The 15,937-nt window shown below is 37.9% G+C and overlaps 1 protein-coding gene across 1 annotated transcript; it reads left to right on the forward strand.

Annotated features, from left to right (window-relative positions):
- The first annotated feature begins 2,097 nt into the window (after positions 1 to 2,097).
- Positions 2,098 to 6,588, forward strand: LOC119084721. The gene is made up of 7 exons (XM_037194796.1): positions 2,098 to 2,121; positions 5,111 to 5,281; positions 5,350 to 5,520; positions 5,589 to 5,807; positions 5,869 to 6,093; positions 6,174 to 6,461; positions 6,568 to 6,588. Exons 1-7 carry the CDS (start codon positions 2,098 to 2,100, stop codon positions 6,586 to 6,588), a joined length of 1,119 nt encoding a protein of 372 aa, XP_037050691.1.
- Positions 6,589 to 15,937: the final 9,349 nt, after the last annotated feature.

A 15,937-nucleotide genomic window follows, 5' to 3' on the forward strand; every position in this document is an offset into this window, starting at 1 on the left:
TTTAAACCTACCAACTTTTTAGTCTCGCTCGATGGAAAAGTTGGTAGATTTGACAGAAAGTTGGTAGGTTTGACAAAAAGTTGTAGGTTTGACAGAAAGTTGGTAGGTTTTGACAAAAGTTGGTAGGTTTGAACCTACCAAAAAAACCTACCAACTTTCTGATCGAGCGAGGACTAAAAACGTTGGTAGGTTTGGCAAAAAGTTGGTAGGTTTGACAAAAAGTTGGTAGGTTTGACAAGAAGTTGGTAGGTTTAAACCTACCAAAGAACCTACCAACTTTCTGATCGATCGAGACTAAAAAGTTGATAGTTTTGGCAAAAAAGTTGGTAGGTTTAAACCTACCAAAAAATACATACCAACTTTCTGATCCGTCGAGACTAAAAAGTTGGTAGGTTTGAAACCTACCAAAATAACCTACCATTTTTCTGATCGTCGAGACTAAAAAGTTGATAGTTTTGGCAAAAAAAAGTTGTAGGTTAAAAACCTACCAAAATAACCAACCAATTTCTGATCCGTCGAGAAGTAAAAAGTTGGTAGGTTTGACAAGAAGTTAGTAGGTTTGAACCTACCAAAAACCTACCAACTTTCTGATCCGTCAAGACTAAAAAGTTGGTAATTTCTTTCTAATTTTACAGTTTTCGCGTAATTGTCGTGTTATCGGTGTGGTGTACCATGTTGAATTTGATATTGATTATATTTAAAGTGAAATGGTGGACCACAGAGTTAAAAGTAAAAAAGTTGCTAAGAGACAGTAGCTCGATTACGGATTACGCAACAGGGCCTATTATTGGTAATTGGAATTACCGAATTTAACTAAATTACCTAAGTGACCGAAAAGTAAGTTTCGTAATTTAATCAGTAAATTATCTAATTTCATCGGTAATTTGGGTAAATTCGGTAAAATTAAAATTACCAATAATATGTTACGCAACATAGGTTGCAATGTGTGATACATGGGCGAAAAACGAGGCGGAAATGTTGCTCTATCATCACGTACACGAATCATCACACCTACTCCGTAGCATTTTGTACAAGGAAGCATCATTCCTTCTCCGCAGCACAATTTGGAAACCTTTGCGGAATACGTCTGATGTTGTCTTGTCAGACAAACCAACATTGAATCAATATCTAGTCAATCTGTTGCCCTTTCGTTGCATGGAATTATGGCAGCTCCGCATGAAATATCGATCATACATTTATTGGAAATGATTTTGGATCTGGACAAAAGTAATGCTTCCGTCGAAAATAGCTGTAACGTCTAGTGCGGTGACTTCAAATTGGTCGACCGTTTGCTCTGTCATCCTGTTTCAGAGCACAAAGCGTCTATTTAATGTGGAAGCGGAGGACTACAAATATTGTCAATTGCATTGAGGTAAGACCTTTTACATGTACGCGCTTTGTTTTCACCTCATAATTATTCAACTAGGATGTGTAAACGAAAATTATTTTTCGCTTACACGATAATATTTATTACTTGCGAAGCCCTGTGAAAATGAAAATTATTGCAAGAGTCAACGGTGTGCAGGGTGCTGCAAGTAAAATAACTTTACTGACATTTAAGGGAAATCTCGGCAAGCCTCGATGTTCCCCTTAAATGGCGTTTCTTGATTTTACGATTTATTTATCTGTTAGGTATTGAAAACGTGTTTTGGTCCTAGTTTTCATTGACCAGATGCAGGAATCGGCAATTTTCGATAGAGAAATTTCTAACTTTATTTGACAGTTGCAACAATTTCTTCATGAAAACAAGGACCGAAACACGTTTTGAATGCCTCGTTTGTTTTCAGCAATTGAAATTAAAAATAAAACACAAATTCCACGCGCAAATTTAATTCGCAAAGATAATTCAATTTTACCACGCAAAAATAATTTCGATTCTGTGACGCAACAATAACATCGAATAAATTGAGCTAAAAGTTTTATGCGTCGAATACGTCGAATATATCGACTCACAGTCTTAGCGAGCCACATCATCGGCACGCCATTTCACTAGCAGCACTCGCACACCGAACAAATGTTAAACTCGTTTTCACTTTTATTCCAATTTTTTCTTGCGGGACAGAAATTATATGGTGATATCTGTGTAATTTGTTCATGATGGACAATGCAGCTCCAATTTTGGTAAGCATCAGTGAACGTTGTCGGCATTAAAAATTTTGTGGCACGCTTTCGAGCATTATAAACATTCCGTGTACGCAAAGCAAACAACAGACATTTTTCTTATATGGACGGTGTTATGTTTTTATCAGTGTGAATCTCGTGCATTCCAAGCCAGTTTATTTTGGCTTTGTTGATATCGATCATACTTTCCAATTTTTTCGCCGAAAAAAATCTTCAAATGCCATCGGAACGACATCAAATTTATTTTTAATTCGGCAGTCTTCTATTATTTTCATGTAAGCTCATTTCCTTTCAGTATTTTTTCCTCCACAAGTTTGTCCCCGGTCGTCAGTATCTCCATCGCACTCCCGCCCGGTTACAAACTCGATAACCGAATATGTTGTAAGTATGCTTACCGGGCAGCATTTTGTTTTTCTTCAGATATACAATTTACCAAAACCTTCGTCCTGGATCCGTATCAGTATCACAACTATTCATGGTCTTTACGAATTGCTTACGTAATGGCAATATTAAAGCGTTTCTTATGTCTCGTACGCTTTATTAGGACTTTTACTGTGACTGTTATTTTTTTAGCCTACCATGACCAGAAACTTTATTTTTGCGTCAATCGAATGCAAATTGTTACGATGCAAACAATGTGAATAGAGTTTGATGTCTGAGCTAATGCAAAGGGCTACACAGTACACAAGGACAATAGTTATTTACGTATCTGTTGTGGACGGTATATTTTAGGCAATTTCGCGAGTTGTAGCCGAACAAAGTTAGGGCGACAAGGCGAAAGTGTCTAAAATATACCGTCCACAACTTTTCATGCTGAGGGCCTGTTTGAGTAATAGAATTTGCGTCAATCAGATGAAAATGGCAGACGAAGTATTAATTTAAATAGTGTCCTAGTAACATGATCGCCGGGTATATATTCTGTGATGGAAAATTCTGAATTTATTTATAGACTAAACTCCACAAAGAGAATTAGTTCCAATGAAAAAGTTTATAGTATTGCGATTGGGATTGAGTTTTATAAATTTTCATTCTTCGTTTCTGTTATTCCTTCGCCTTAGTGAAAGGCAGTGCCGAACTGACTCAAAAAAGCCCTTCAGGAAAAACTCAAAAGGCCCAGCTATTCGGACAAACGTTTCGAAGAAGGCCCAATGACTCATGCGATTTAGAAACTATGAAAAGTATACATCATTCCCGCACGTTAGTAAGTCCACTACCAAAAATGTTTAAACAACATTTTTTTTGAGGACGGCGGAGCATATTTACAGCAACTTTTTGAATTCTCCCCCTTAACTCCAACGATCCCCAAACTTAGATATTTAGATGTTGAGGAAAATACTTTTAGGAAAATAGTTCAAATAGAGAAAAATATGTCTTGAATTATCTGCCACTTGTGACGCAATTTTTTTCTAAAATTTTCTAAAATTTAACCCTCAGCGGTATCAGTTATTTTGTAAGTAAAACCAAGGACTTGCGTCACACTTTCACCCTTTAGGGTTTTTTGGCGGATAATCTGTACTCAGCGAGAGATTTTTATTTTTATTTTTTGAAAGAGCAAAACTGTACTCAAGGCCAGACTGCGTTACTTCGCTGAATGCTAAAGACAATATATGCGTCATGTAATGCTTAAACTGACTTCATTCTACATATCTTATACCGAATTTCTTAACATGTTTCATTAAGTACCATGGTTCGAATATCTCCATCACAAAAGCGACGAAGTGATTTCTTGTAACGAAATAAAATTTGCTGCCTACCGAAGTCTAAGATAATCTCTTTCTTTTTTTTATTTCTCGGAATTCTAGAGAATTATTATTCAAAATTACCGCAGTATGAGAAAATTTTTTAGTTTATCTTTTTCTTCTATGCTTTATGTTTCATGTTTAGCTTGATAGAAAAATATTCAAGGCTTAGATATCTATTCTATCAACAGCCAGATGGCTAGTTATAGGAGAGTGATGTTTAGAAACTAAGAAGAAATGTAATAAAGTTTTCCCATATTTTAGTACATTCTATCATAAAATTACTGCGCTTATTTTCATGTGAACCAACTTCATATGGTGACATTTATTCTGTAATGACAAATGTGAAGTTGGTTCACATGAAAATAAGCCGCAGAGAATGAAGTACAATGAAAGAAATGTGGCGCCTCTACAGGCCAAGCTAGAATCCTTAAGACGGGGCCGATTTTTTTGCGCACACACGGAACCAATCCTATCATACCATTTTCATAATCTCTGACAGTCGTGAATCTTGCCTGAATCTAAGTTCCAAAGTAAAGAATGGATATTTAACTTTCTACATTCCTGCCACTAAAACAAACTATGAATTTTAATAACAAAAACTTTCTATAATTCAGAAAGAAGATGTTGCATTTTATTTAATGGATAAAATGAGTAACATTTTAATTCCTGCAATTCTTAAAAGACCTATTCGGGTCGTTGCCTGACTGAGGCAAAATTCCCTTCTGGAGTCCCCTGAATTTCCAGTATGGCCAGTGCGGCACTGGTGAAATGATGAAGGCATGGCTTTCAGAAAAAAATGTTTTAAGTGAAAACTATATAGAAAATATTTTTATTCTAAAGCGTAAAGCGAGAGACTACGTACCTTATAGATAAGAAGGTACAACGAAGAGTAAAAATTGAGTCTAATTAGATAATCAGTGATTATTAATCACTGCTGCAGGTTTTGTTATTTATCTTTCAGTTAAATAGAGGGATTCGCACATTGGCACGCAAAAGTGGGCACTTTTGGTAACCGAAACTATAAAGGTTTCCAATGATCTCCAAAACTCTTTAAGCTCTCTCTCTCTCTCTCTCTCTCTCTCTCTCTCACACACACTTACATTTGTTATACACGAATTTTTGTTATTGTTTTTAAAACCCGTCCATTTGCTGTGTACCGCATGATAGGTTTATGATCGTCCAAGAACTATCATCAAATTGTTACATTTTTAAAATATTTTGTCTGAAATGTTCGAAATACTCCACAGGTCAAAGAAGAGCGTTGTAACAACCAAATTATATGTTTAGACGATTCTGATGATGATTCATCGACCACTAACTCAAATTCTCTCGCTGAAGTGAAACATGAAATTGCTGTACAGACAGCCCCTGCGAAGTTGACCGAAATTGTGGCGATTTCGAATGCCTGTATCAAACAAGTAAGCTACTTTTGGCTGCATGTCCGTCGGACCGTTTTGTAATTATTTTCGTACTCTTTGCTCCACAGGTCAAAGAAGAGCGTTGTAACAACCAAATTATATGTTTAGACGATTCTGATGAAGCTTCATCGTCCACTAACTCACATTCTCTCGCTGAAGTGAAACATGAAATTGCTGTGCAGACAGCCCCTACGAAGTTGACCGAAATTGTGGCGATTTCGAATGCCTGTATCAAACAAGTAAGCTACTTTTGGCTGCATGTCCGTCGGACCGTTTTGTAATTTTTTTCGTACTCTTTGCTCCACAGGTCAAAGAAGAGCGTTGTAACAACCAAATTATATGTTTAGACGATTCTGATGATGATTCATCGACCACTAACTCAAATTCACTCGCTGAAGTGAAACATGAAACTGCTGTGCAGACAGCCCCTACGAAGTTGACCAATGCTGGATCATCAGATGAGCGAACAGACAACATAAATGGTGACGAATCAGAAGACGATAGCACCGGTAACGTTCTCCAAAAGGTAATTCATTCGACAGACAATTGGATTCACAATTCCCTGACCATATGTTTGGCTTCTACAGAAACGTTCCATTTTATGGATATCATCTGGGAAAAGATTCGACATCCCGAAGGATATATGGCAGAAAGTGTTCGTAGATGGTTCCTACTCCGTTGCTGCGTGGACATACTACAAAAACAAAATAGCCGATATATTTGACTCCTTGTGGAATTGCGTACTGATCTTCACACACAAAAACATCGGCAAGAGAATAATTTCGCTACGCGGGCACTGCAAGCATGAGGATGTCGACTATATCACTTTCAATTGAAAAAAATCGAATACGTGCACGACGACAATCCGTCATTTATGGTCAGATATAATCAGGAAGAAGTGAAACATGGTCCTCCGTTGACACGTCAATTGCGAGGTGTTCTCCGTGACGAGTGCAAAGAACGTTTGAAACACACAATGCCGGCCAATCTTAGTCGGGATCTGCTTATAGAAATGGATGATGATCAGTACCATAATGGTAATGCTAATGTGTCAAAGTCTGATTCAGTTATCATAAAAGTTAGATCGGAGCTACTTCAATCAAGTGACTTAGCCAAAGACGACTTTGAAGATCTAATGGCATTACAACGAGCCACCAAAGATGATCCATACATACAGAAGGTAATATCACCTTTCGCTGTGTTCATGCATAGCAAACTTCAATACAACGTGCTAGCGGAACAACACAGGAGAAAAAAACCTGGACAAGAAGTCCCTGGCTATCTAGATGCCACTGGAAACGTTGTAAGAGTTAGGCCCGGAAACGTCGACACATCCAGTATTTTATTATCCGTTGCTAACACCAATAAAAGGTGATCCAGCTGATAAGCACGCCGTGTTGTTCCCGGTAGCAGACTCTGTCAACTCATGTCATGGCGCTCCTGATGTAGGTGCCTTTCTGCATGACTTCAATGCAGGTTTCATCAAGGAACATCCAACAATATCGCCATCATTGGACAGGATCATATCAGACTTTAGCTACGCCAACTTCCATGGCGTTCTGCACGGGTTCCACTGCCAACGTATACAACAATACATATACATGTGCTACAAGTTTGCGGTCGGTCTTAGCGATTACAGTGCTCTACAACAAATTACAAAACTTGAAATGTGTAAGACGCACTTGACGAAAACGTTCGTGGAATTCGTTCGAAAATTTTTCCCATCAAGTAATCCCAACAAGAAGACAACTTACGAGCAAAAGTTTATCGTAGAAGTCTTATGTTCGATGATTCTCTGCCGTTCATACAATGTGTTGAAGGAAATCTACAGAAACATGGCAATAATATTGTTGTCTCAGTACGAGTCACCAACGTTCAACAATGCAAAAAAAAAATCTTGTGTTAATGTGCACGTCTGACGGTATTCTCAATGGCGATGTGAAACAAACTTACAAGTTCGATCGTCTACTGCAATCCGACATGGATAAGATGTCCGAGTGTACCACGGCCTACGAATATAATGAATCTATCTTAAAACTGCCAATCTACAAGTCCAGCTCTTTCTACTTTGATCTACAACAAATCACCGACACCGTTGCATTTGATTTAAAGGAAGAGGAAAGACAACACATCAAGGACACCGATCCGACCAATTTGAGAGAACATAAAATTCAACCTGATAAGGACACCGTGCCGGCCGATTCGAAACAACATCAAAGTGAACCTGAGCGGGACACCGTTGCGTATGATTTAAACGAAGAACAGAGACAAAACATCAAGGACACCGATCCGTCCAATTTGAGAGAACATAAAATTCAACCTGATAAGGACACCGTGCCGGCCGATTCGAAACAACGTCAAAGTGAACCTGAGCGGGACACCGTGGCTTCCAACAGTTTTCACGATGCCAAAATTTTACCAGAATTTTTGAAGCAGTTTGGTGGTATTATCCCCTTGTGGACATCGATAACCTTGCCTAAAGGTATAAACAGATCGTCATTGCCACTATCAGAAGAGCTTACAGCTGACGACACAGACCAAATCGAGGTGGAAATAAAAAGGAGTAGCAACCAGTCCGCTGAATCACACATGAACATTGTCAAATCATTGATGAAGGAAAAATCATTACAAATTGGTTCAGGCCCGGTGAAGCCATCAAGATTTGTAAAACTACTTCGCACTCTCATAATAAGTCACGGTAAAAGATACTTACTAAGAGTTCCAAGAGGCCGCCTTAATTATGGTCCGAAAAAAAACAAAAGATTTTTCCAAAGTAAATAAAAAAATCGTGAAACATTATAAGGTGCGTCACCAGCAGACTGCTGGCATCCGAAAAGTGTTTACAAAGAGTCAAACGGAAGCGTACAATTGACATTGACCTAACGGCCATAAAAAACTGTAAAGAGTCTTGGGGAAAAAAATCTAAGCAAAGAAAACGATTTTCGTACTTCAACAAATCCACGTTATTAAAATCAATAGATCAGTCGTCCACCGAATTGCCAAAGATAAAAAAATTGACTTCGAAAGGAGCCTCTGCAATCGATCAGTCGTCGACCGAATTGATGGACCAAACATGTGAAATGGAATCAACTACGAATTCTACCCAGCTGTCAAATCAAACATGTGAAATGGAATCATCAACGAATTCCAGCCAGCTGTCAAATCAAACATGTGAAATGGAATCATCAACGAATTCCGGCCAGTTGTTAGATCAAACTTGTGAAATGAAGTCAACTACAAATTCCACCCAGCTGTCAAATGAAATCTGTGAAATGGAATCAGGTTCGACCTCCACTGATCGATTGGACACGGATTTGGTAACCGAGGTGTCACATTTTAAATTCCGAGTCAATTCCGAAAACGACTCGTCACGTAAAGAAACTTCTTTAGCGGCGTACACACCCAATGGACTTTGTAGCGATGTTAATTACTATATGAACTGTGATCCAGCATGGCCGTTTGTAGTTGGCAGATTGTTTATACACACACTAACGTTGGCCGACTATCTGACATTGCAAGAAGGTGTAAAATTGTCTCTGCCAGTTATAAATTACATCTTCGAGTATATGATGCCCGAGTCATATGTAAACTTGACACTGTACGCTAAAGAAATCTTCAATGGCATCGATAATTTGCCATTCAGCATAGCCGACAGGTTATGTTATATGCCAATATTGGACCATGGCTCGTGGATGCTATACTTCTTCAATACAAAGAAGCGGACGTTTACATATTATAACCCACGGAACAATTTCAACTACACCATGGAATTTATATATAACTTCATCGATGTTTACAATTCCTCGTCGCGCCACAAGGAAAAACTGAGATCGGACAATTGGAAATTCTTTTCTTTCACGAGTACTAACCAAGCCACAGACCATGATTCCGGCGTGCACGTCATTCGAGCAGCGCATCGTTTCATTACATTAAAAACTTTGCAAGACGAGCCATTTGATTCGATCGAGTATCGCAGGTTATTGCAACGCGAATGTATTCAGTTCTCTGATAACATGCAAGATGTTTGTTTAATCTGTGGTTTAGAAGATGATTCTTCAACCTCTGATAGCATCAACTGGTCAAACTGCGCAAAGTGTCAACGGTGGATCCACGATACCTGTTATGGAGGTAAATTAGGTGAAGATACCTGTCCTCCTTGCATAAAAAACGGTCTGTGATGCTGGACTTTTTTTTGCAATCTTTTGTACTTTTATATTTTCTTCAATTTTCTTTTTCTTTCTAAAATGTTAACAGCTTTATTCGGAAATAAACAAAATTCTGAATTCAGATCTGAGTTCCAGCATTTTTTTCTTCAACGAACAGCAAGCTGAAATCCCTCGAATTTATTACCTTTGACAATTCATTTGACTGTTGAGACTATCAGAGTTGCAGCGAATCATTCAATTGACAAAAATTGTCTCCCATCAGAAAACGAACCCCGCTATGTTTATTGACAAAACAGAACAGCAAGCTGAAATCCCTCGAATTTATTAACTTTGAAAGTTCATTTGACTATTGAGATTATCAGAGTTACATCGAATCATTCTATTGAAAAAAAAATGCCAAAATAGAACTGCGACGACTGTCTCGAATAAAATATTACTTAGTCCACAACGAACAGTTTACTGAAAAATCAGAAAGAAATTTCCAACTTTGTAGTCATGTACGATTAGAAAGTTGGTAGCTTTGGTAAAAAGTTGGTAGGTTTAAACCTACCAATTTTCTGATCCGTCGAGAGTAAAAAGTTGGTAGGTTTGACAAGAAGTTGGTAGGTTTAAACCTACCAAAAAAACCTACCAATTTTCTGATCCGTCGAGAGTAAAAAGTTGGTAGGTTTGAACCTACCAAAAAAACCTACCAATTTTCTGATCCGTCGAGAGTAAAAAGTTGGTAGGTTTGACAAAAAGTTGGTAGGTTTGAACCTACCAAAAAAACCTACCAACTTTCTAATCGTGAGCGACTAAAAAGTTGGTAGGTTTAAACCTACCAAAAAACCTACCAACTTTCTAATAGTGCGCGACTAAAAAGTTGGTAGGTTTAAACCTACCAAAAAACCTACCAACTTTCTAATAGTGCGCGACTAAAAAGTTAGTAGGTCTGGCAAACATCCTAACTTTTTGCCAAAATTGTCGTCACAACGACCGGACTATAATCAGAAGTTGGTAGGTTTAAGTTGGTCGATACTTCAGAGAGATCATAGAAACGAATTGTTATTCGAAATAGGGTTGATTCGAAACACTCACGTTGTTCTGACCGAGGAATACTTTACCGAAAGTGATTTCGGGGCTATTACGGTCAACCACCTCAAATTGTTCGTTGAAATGTTGTCCATTAGGCTCGAAAGACACTTCCGCTGATCCGAGGACTTTGTTACGAATTATTGGAAAATGGGTCATAGCAATGCCTAGTCTTGATATGAGACCAAAAGTGAGGGCATTCATCTCAGATAGCCAGCGATTCGGGCTTTAATAGCCGATGAATTAATTATTATTTCGAAATTCATATTTACGACCAAAAAATCGATATGGTGGGCTTAGTGATGTTTAGAAATTGATAACCTAAAATGTAAACAAACTTCAGTGCTAAGGTCGGTTTTTTTCAACGTTTATACCGTTTATACCACAATTTTCAACGTTGCAGCAACCACTGAACGATTATCTTATAGATGGCGCTAAATTCAGAAGCCTGGGCACTAGGTTGTAGCGGTTTTTACAAAATGTCTTAGTTCTTTTGAGGCTCAGCCGGAAATCCACTCAGCTGGTCCATCTGATCATTTTATGGAAGAAAAAAAATTTACAACTTTTAATTTTGTGCTGCCGGCGGCACATCGATTTTCGAAAATTTCGTCGTTTTCGGTCCACGTCACACATATCGATTTTTTACGGTGGGCTCAGTGTACATAAAAAGTTGAGTCAACATGGTAATCTAATCTCCAGGCTTCACAGATTATTTTATAAAAAAGATCGAGTCTAAAAAATATTTTTGAGTTCGTGACTGATTGTCAAAGTTCCCCGATGGTGATTTTGAGACTTTAATCTCGCCACAAAATTTGATGAAAATGTGCAAAAATGTAAATTAAACTTTAAATATGCTAAATGGACCGCGTTGAGTCAAATACAACATCTGATTTGATTTGGGACACCTAAATTTGATATTTATCTGACAAAAAGTTGTGTTTTTGGTACATGGAATATTGGTGGCGAAAGTCGAATTACCTCAAATCAATAATTTTTTAGCTTATAATGTATTCCCAGGTTCTGACAATGCGAAACCTTCAATTTTAAGCGTTTTCTAAGCTAATTTACAACATTAAATAGATTAAAATTTGAAAATGTAACGAGACGTAGCTACTGGCTTTAGAACTTGTCAACAGTACGTAAATTAGCTTAAATTCACTTAAAAGTGAAAAATACGGTTTTTCAGTACGAACTATCTTTCATTAAGAATTTTTTGGCTTACAATCGTTAGAAATCATCAACTCGGTGGACATACAGTCTACATTGTGTGCAAAACAGTACATAGAGACGTTTTAGACCTAACCAATGAAGGATTATAGGGTGGCCCGAAAAAATTAATTATTTTGGAGGAACACTTCGTCTGTTTTCCTAATCCCACCCAGATTAGAAACAAAATTGGTTACTTGATGAGATCAAGGGAAATTCCTCAAAGAAGTAATGGTGTAACTTGGATTCATATGATTAACATCGATGTTAATCGTATGAGCATTAGGTCCACAAAGTTAAGACAACAAACATCGAGGAATTTTTTATAAGGTTTACCAATGCATCTTTCAAATCGATCTTGTTTTTGTAAGCTTTCAGGAATTCTCCAAAGTGCGGTTTTTTCGTGACTAAAAGTTCATCTACCAACTTTTGAACATCTGCGTTTTCAAGAAGGTCGGCTTGGTATAACCATGAAATATTCCGATAAAGAAAGAGTCGTATTCCGATTCGTAAACTTGGCAAATAATTGGGCAAAATTGGCTTTGAGAGCTCCTACTTATAGGTACATTGAACATCATCGAAATTTCCTTGGGCTTATCTTTGTTGCCGGAATACATCAGGGAAAGATTTTTTGGATATTCCATTGTACCAATAGGTACCACCAGATATTTGTTCAACCACATGGGTTTTCGGAGTCTTTAACATTGTTCTTGCGTCTTTTGGAATGCCTTTAACGTTGTGGAAACGAAGAATGCCAAGTAAGAGTTTGATGATTAACTTTATTCCGAAGTGACCACTCTCTTATGTCACTGAACCAAGTTCGAACTTTTTCTTGTGCGTCCTCGGACCCATCAGAATCACTCTCAAAATCACTCCAGGGCCAGAACGAATCGTTTGAAATGTTATTCCTTTTTCGATCTTGGCTTTACATTGAGACCACTTGTGACCCGTTTTCTGGCAACGATAACATTTAAATTTTAAATTTGATTCATTTGCACTCATCGCAACTGGATTATTTGATTTACTGATTGTTTCCTTTTCGTATATTCATCCAGCAATCGATTCTTAACGAAAGTGATACTCAATTTCTCCGGGTCCCGGCCGAGCATGAGCTTTTCAGAGTGACAGAGGGACCATAGATACCTGGAAACTGAGAGTAGCAAAAGTGGATTCTTTTGTGTCGAGTTTTCCATATTGTTTAAGAGTCATATCGCCAAGACTTCAGGTGATTGGGGAACAAGCCGTCTCCGATTTTAATGAGTGATAGCTCGTTGGATTCGTCTTTCAATTCTAGGAAACACGTATCTTTCACTTTTTCTAAAAAAAATTGGTTTTCTGTGAAAAGTGTTTAAAAGTGATCACATGTCAGAGGGTACCGAAAACAGTTTTTCGACAATAACTCAAGAAAAAATTATTTTAAATTATTGTAATGTTGTACGAATGTCGGCCTTGGAAAGACCTACAGATAGAGTATACGCACTGCTTGGTGCGTGTTTATCCACGAGAGTTATGACTAAAAATATAGTGAATGTTCGGAGAGTACTCCTCTGCAACTTCGTTGTTCCGCGGAACTGAGTATGGGGTGTTGTAGTTGGCCTCACCCACTATCGTTGCACATATAAATGAACCCAGTACCTTTGGGCTGCAAGCCTACAGAAGTGTTGGAAAAAAAGTTAGTGCCAAAATGCAGATTTTTTCCTTCTTTCTGAGTGCTCTACAGCTGGAACAGCATCTGGAACGATACTACGGCAGTCATTTTTTATCGTCTACTATTCTTTTACCTTATCAATAGAAAAACGCTTCGAAATGTCACGAATATATCAAATCCACTATTAGCAATATCAAAAGAGAAATTATCAAATTTTTCTCGGAGGATTTTAGTCAAATAAAGTGTTAGCGTATAGCAAATGACCTCAGGACTCCGGAACAGTAATTAGTTTTTCAATTGGACCAATATTTGCTACGTGACAGAGTTTGGAAAAACGATATGATCAAGTGGGAGCGAACGGTTTTCCAAACTCCTATCACGTAGCAAATATTGGTCCGATTGAAAAACTGATTACTGTTCCGGAGTCCTGAGGTCATTTGCTATACGCTAACACTTTATTTGACTAAAATCCTCCGAGAAAAATTTGATAATTTTTTTCTTGATATTACTAACACGGAATCAGATATATTCGTGACATAGCGACGCGTTTTTGTATTGATAACGTAAAAGCATAGTAGACGATAAAAAATGACTGCCATAGTGCCGTTCCTGATGCTATTCCAGCTCTAGAGCCCCCGGAAAGAAGGAAAAAATCTGCATTTTGGCACCAACTTTTTTTCCAACACTTCTGTGGGCTTGCAGCACAAAAGTACTGGGTTCATTTATATGTGGAACGATAGTGGGTGACGCCAACTACAACACCCCATACTCAGTTCCGCGGAACAACGAAGTTGCAGAGAAGGAGTACTCTCCGAACATTCACTATATTTTTAGTCATAACTCTCGTGGATAAACACGCACCAAGCAGTGCGTATTCTCTATCTGTAGGTCTTTCCAAGGCCGACATTCGTACAACATTACAATAATTTAAAATAATTTTTTCTTGAGTTATTGTCGAAAAACTGTTTTCGGTACCCTCTGACATGTGATCACTTTTAAACACTTTTCACAGAAAACAAATTTTTTTTTAGAAAAAGTGGAAGATACGTGTTTCCTAGAATTGAAAGACGAATCCAACGAGCTATCACTCATTAAAATCGGAGACGGCTTGTTCCCAAAGTTAAAAAAATCACCTGAAGTTTTGGCGATATGACTCTTAATGTTTAATCCTAGAACTCACGCATTACGTTTGTACGAAAAAAAAACTTGGTGGAAGCGAACGTAATTCTTTAGTTCTAGAATTGAGTGCTCCAAGACTCAGGAACAGTGATAACATAGTAAGTAACCTCTGTTTACCTCAAAGATGCTACAAATTTAGTAGAGATCGAGAAAAAGTTTTTTTTTCTAACACTCAACCTTAGGCCAAAAACACACGAGCGATTTTGCATTGATGGGATCGACAGTTTTGCTGAGTTTTCCATTGTAATACATTATTCACCAGTACAACTGATGCTACTTTTGAATAAATTGGGCGACACTTTTCAAAGCGATTTGTCACGTATTGAAAGTTCGACCCCTGCGAGTGTGATCAGACAGGACCAGACTCACCTAACATGCATTCTAATGGTGAAAGAAGCGGTGCTCTTTTGGTGTGCTTGGTATAAATAGTCCGAAAATGCTTGGTTTGTCTCAAGATATATTTTCCGTACGTTTCATGTTTCAAGAACTACTTTCGACGCCCTCAGCATCTATTGCATAACTTATGATTAAAAACAAGTGAAAAGTCTCGATTTCGTGGGTGTATTGACCTCGGCTACGCCTCGAATCAATAAAATTCACACGAAAACGCGAATTTTCATCACTAGTTACGTAGATGACTATTCATTCTCTCATACAGGCTCTCATACATAAGAAACATAAAATTAAAAAATAATTTCCAGTTTTGATCGGCAAACGTCTCTCTCTCTCTCTTTCTCTGCCATATCCTCTGAAACATAAATAGCATCTTCAAACTGAAACACCTTTTCACACATATTATCACTAACGAAACATTCACCACCGATAATGGGTATAATCAAACATTGAGAACCGTTGAACAATTGCCAGAGACGGTGTGCAATAAACTTTTATTGAACCAATATACCAAGGTAAGGCACTGCGAAAGAAATCCATGATAATAGCGACCCTGCTTTCGGGTAAATGTGCCATGCGATCATTTTCGATTTAATTGTAATTGTAAGCGCTACGTTTGACAAAGTATCACGCTGCACTCGAATTACCTTAAGTGGTTGATGTACATACTTCGGCACCGAGTACCGACCCACTCATTGCAAAAATAACAAAAATTTAGAAAATCAGTGGTCTTTTGGTCTCTTTGACATCGATCAAATCCATTTCATGTATTAAGTAGCAGTAGCTACTTTAGCAAAACGGTAAAGATGTCACAGGTGAATCGTCGATGAATCTCCGATGAATCGTCGATGAATCTCCGATGAATCGTCGATGAATCTCCGATGAATCGTCGATGAATCTCCGATGAATCGTCGATGAATCTCCGATGAATTGTCAATGAATCATCGATGAATCTCCAATGAATCGTCGATGAATCTCCGATGAATCGTCGAT

This window comes from Bradysia coprophila, unplaced genomic scaffold, assembly GCF_014529535.1.
Source record: "Bradysia coprophila strain Holo2 unplaced genomic scaffold, BU_Bcop_v1 contig_89, whole genome shotgun sequence".
In the NCBI taxonomy this organism is placed as follows: Eukaryota; Metazoa; Arthropoda; class Insecta; order Diptera; family Sciaridae; genus Bradysia; species Bradysia coprophila.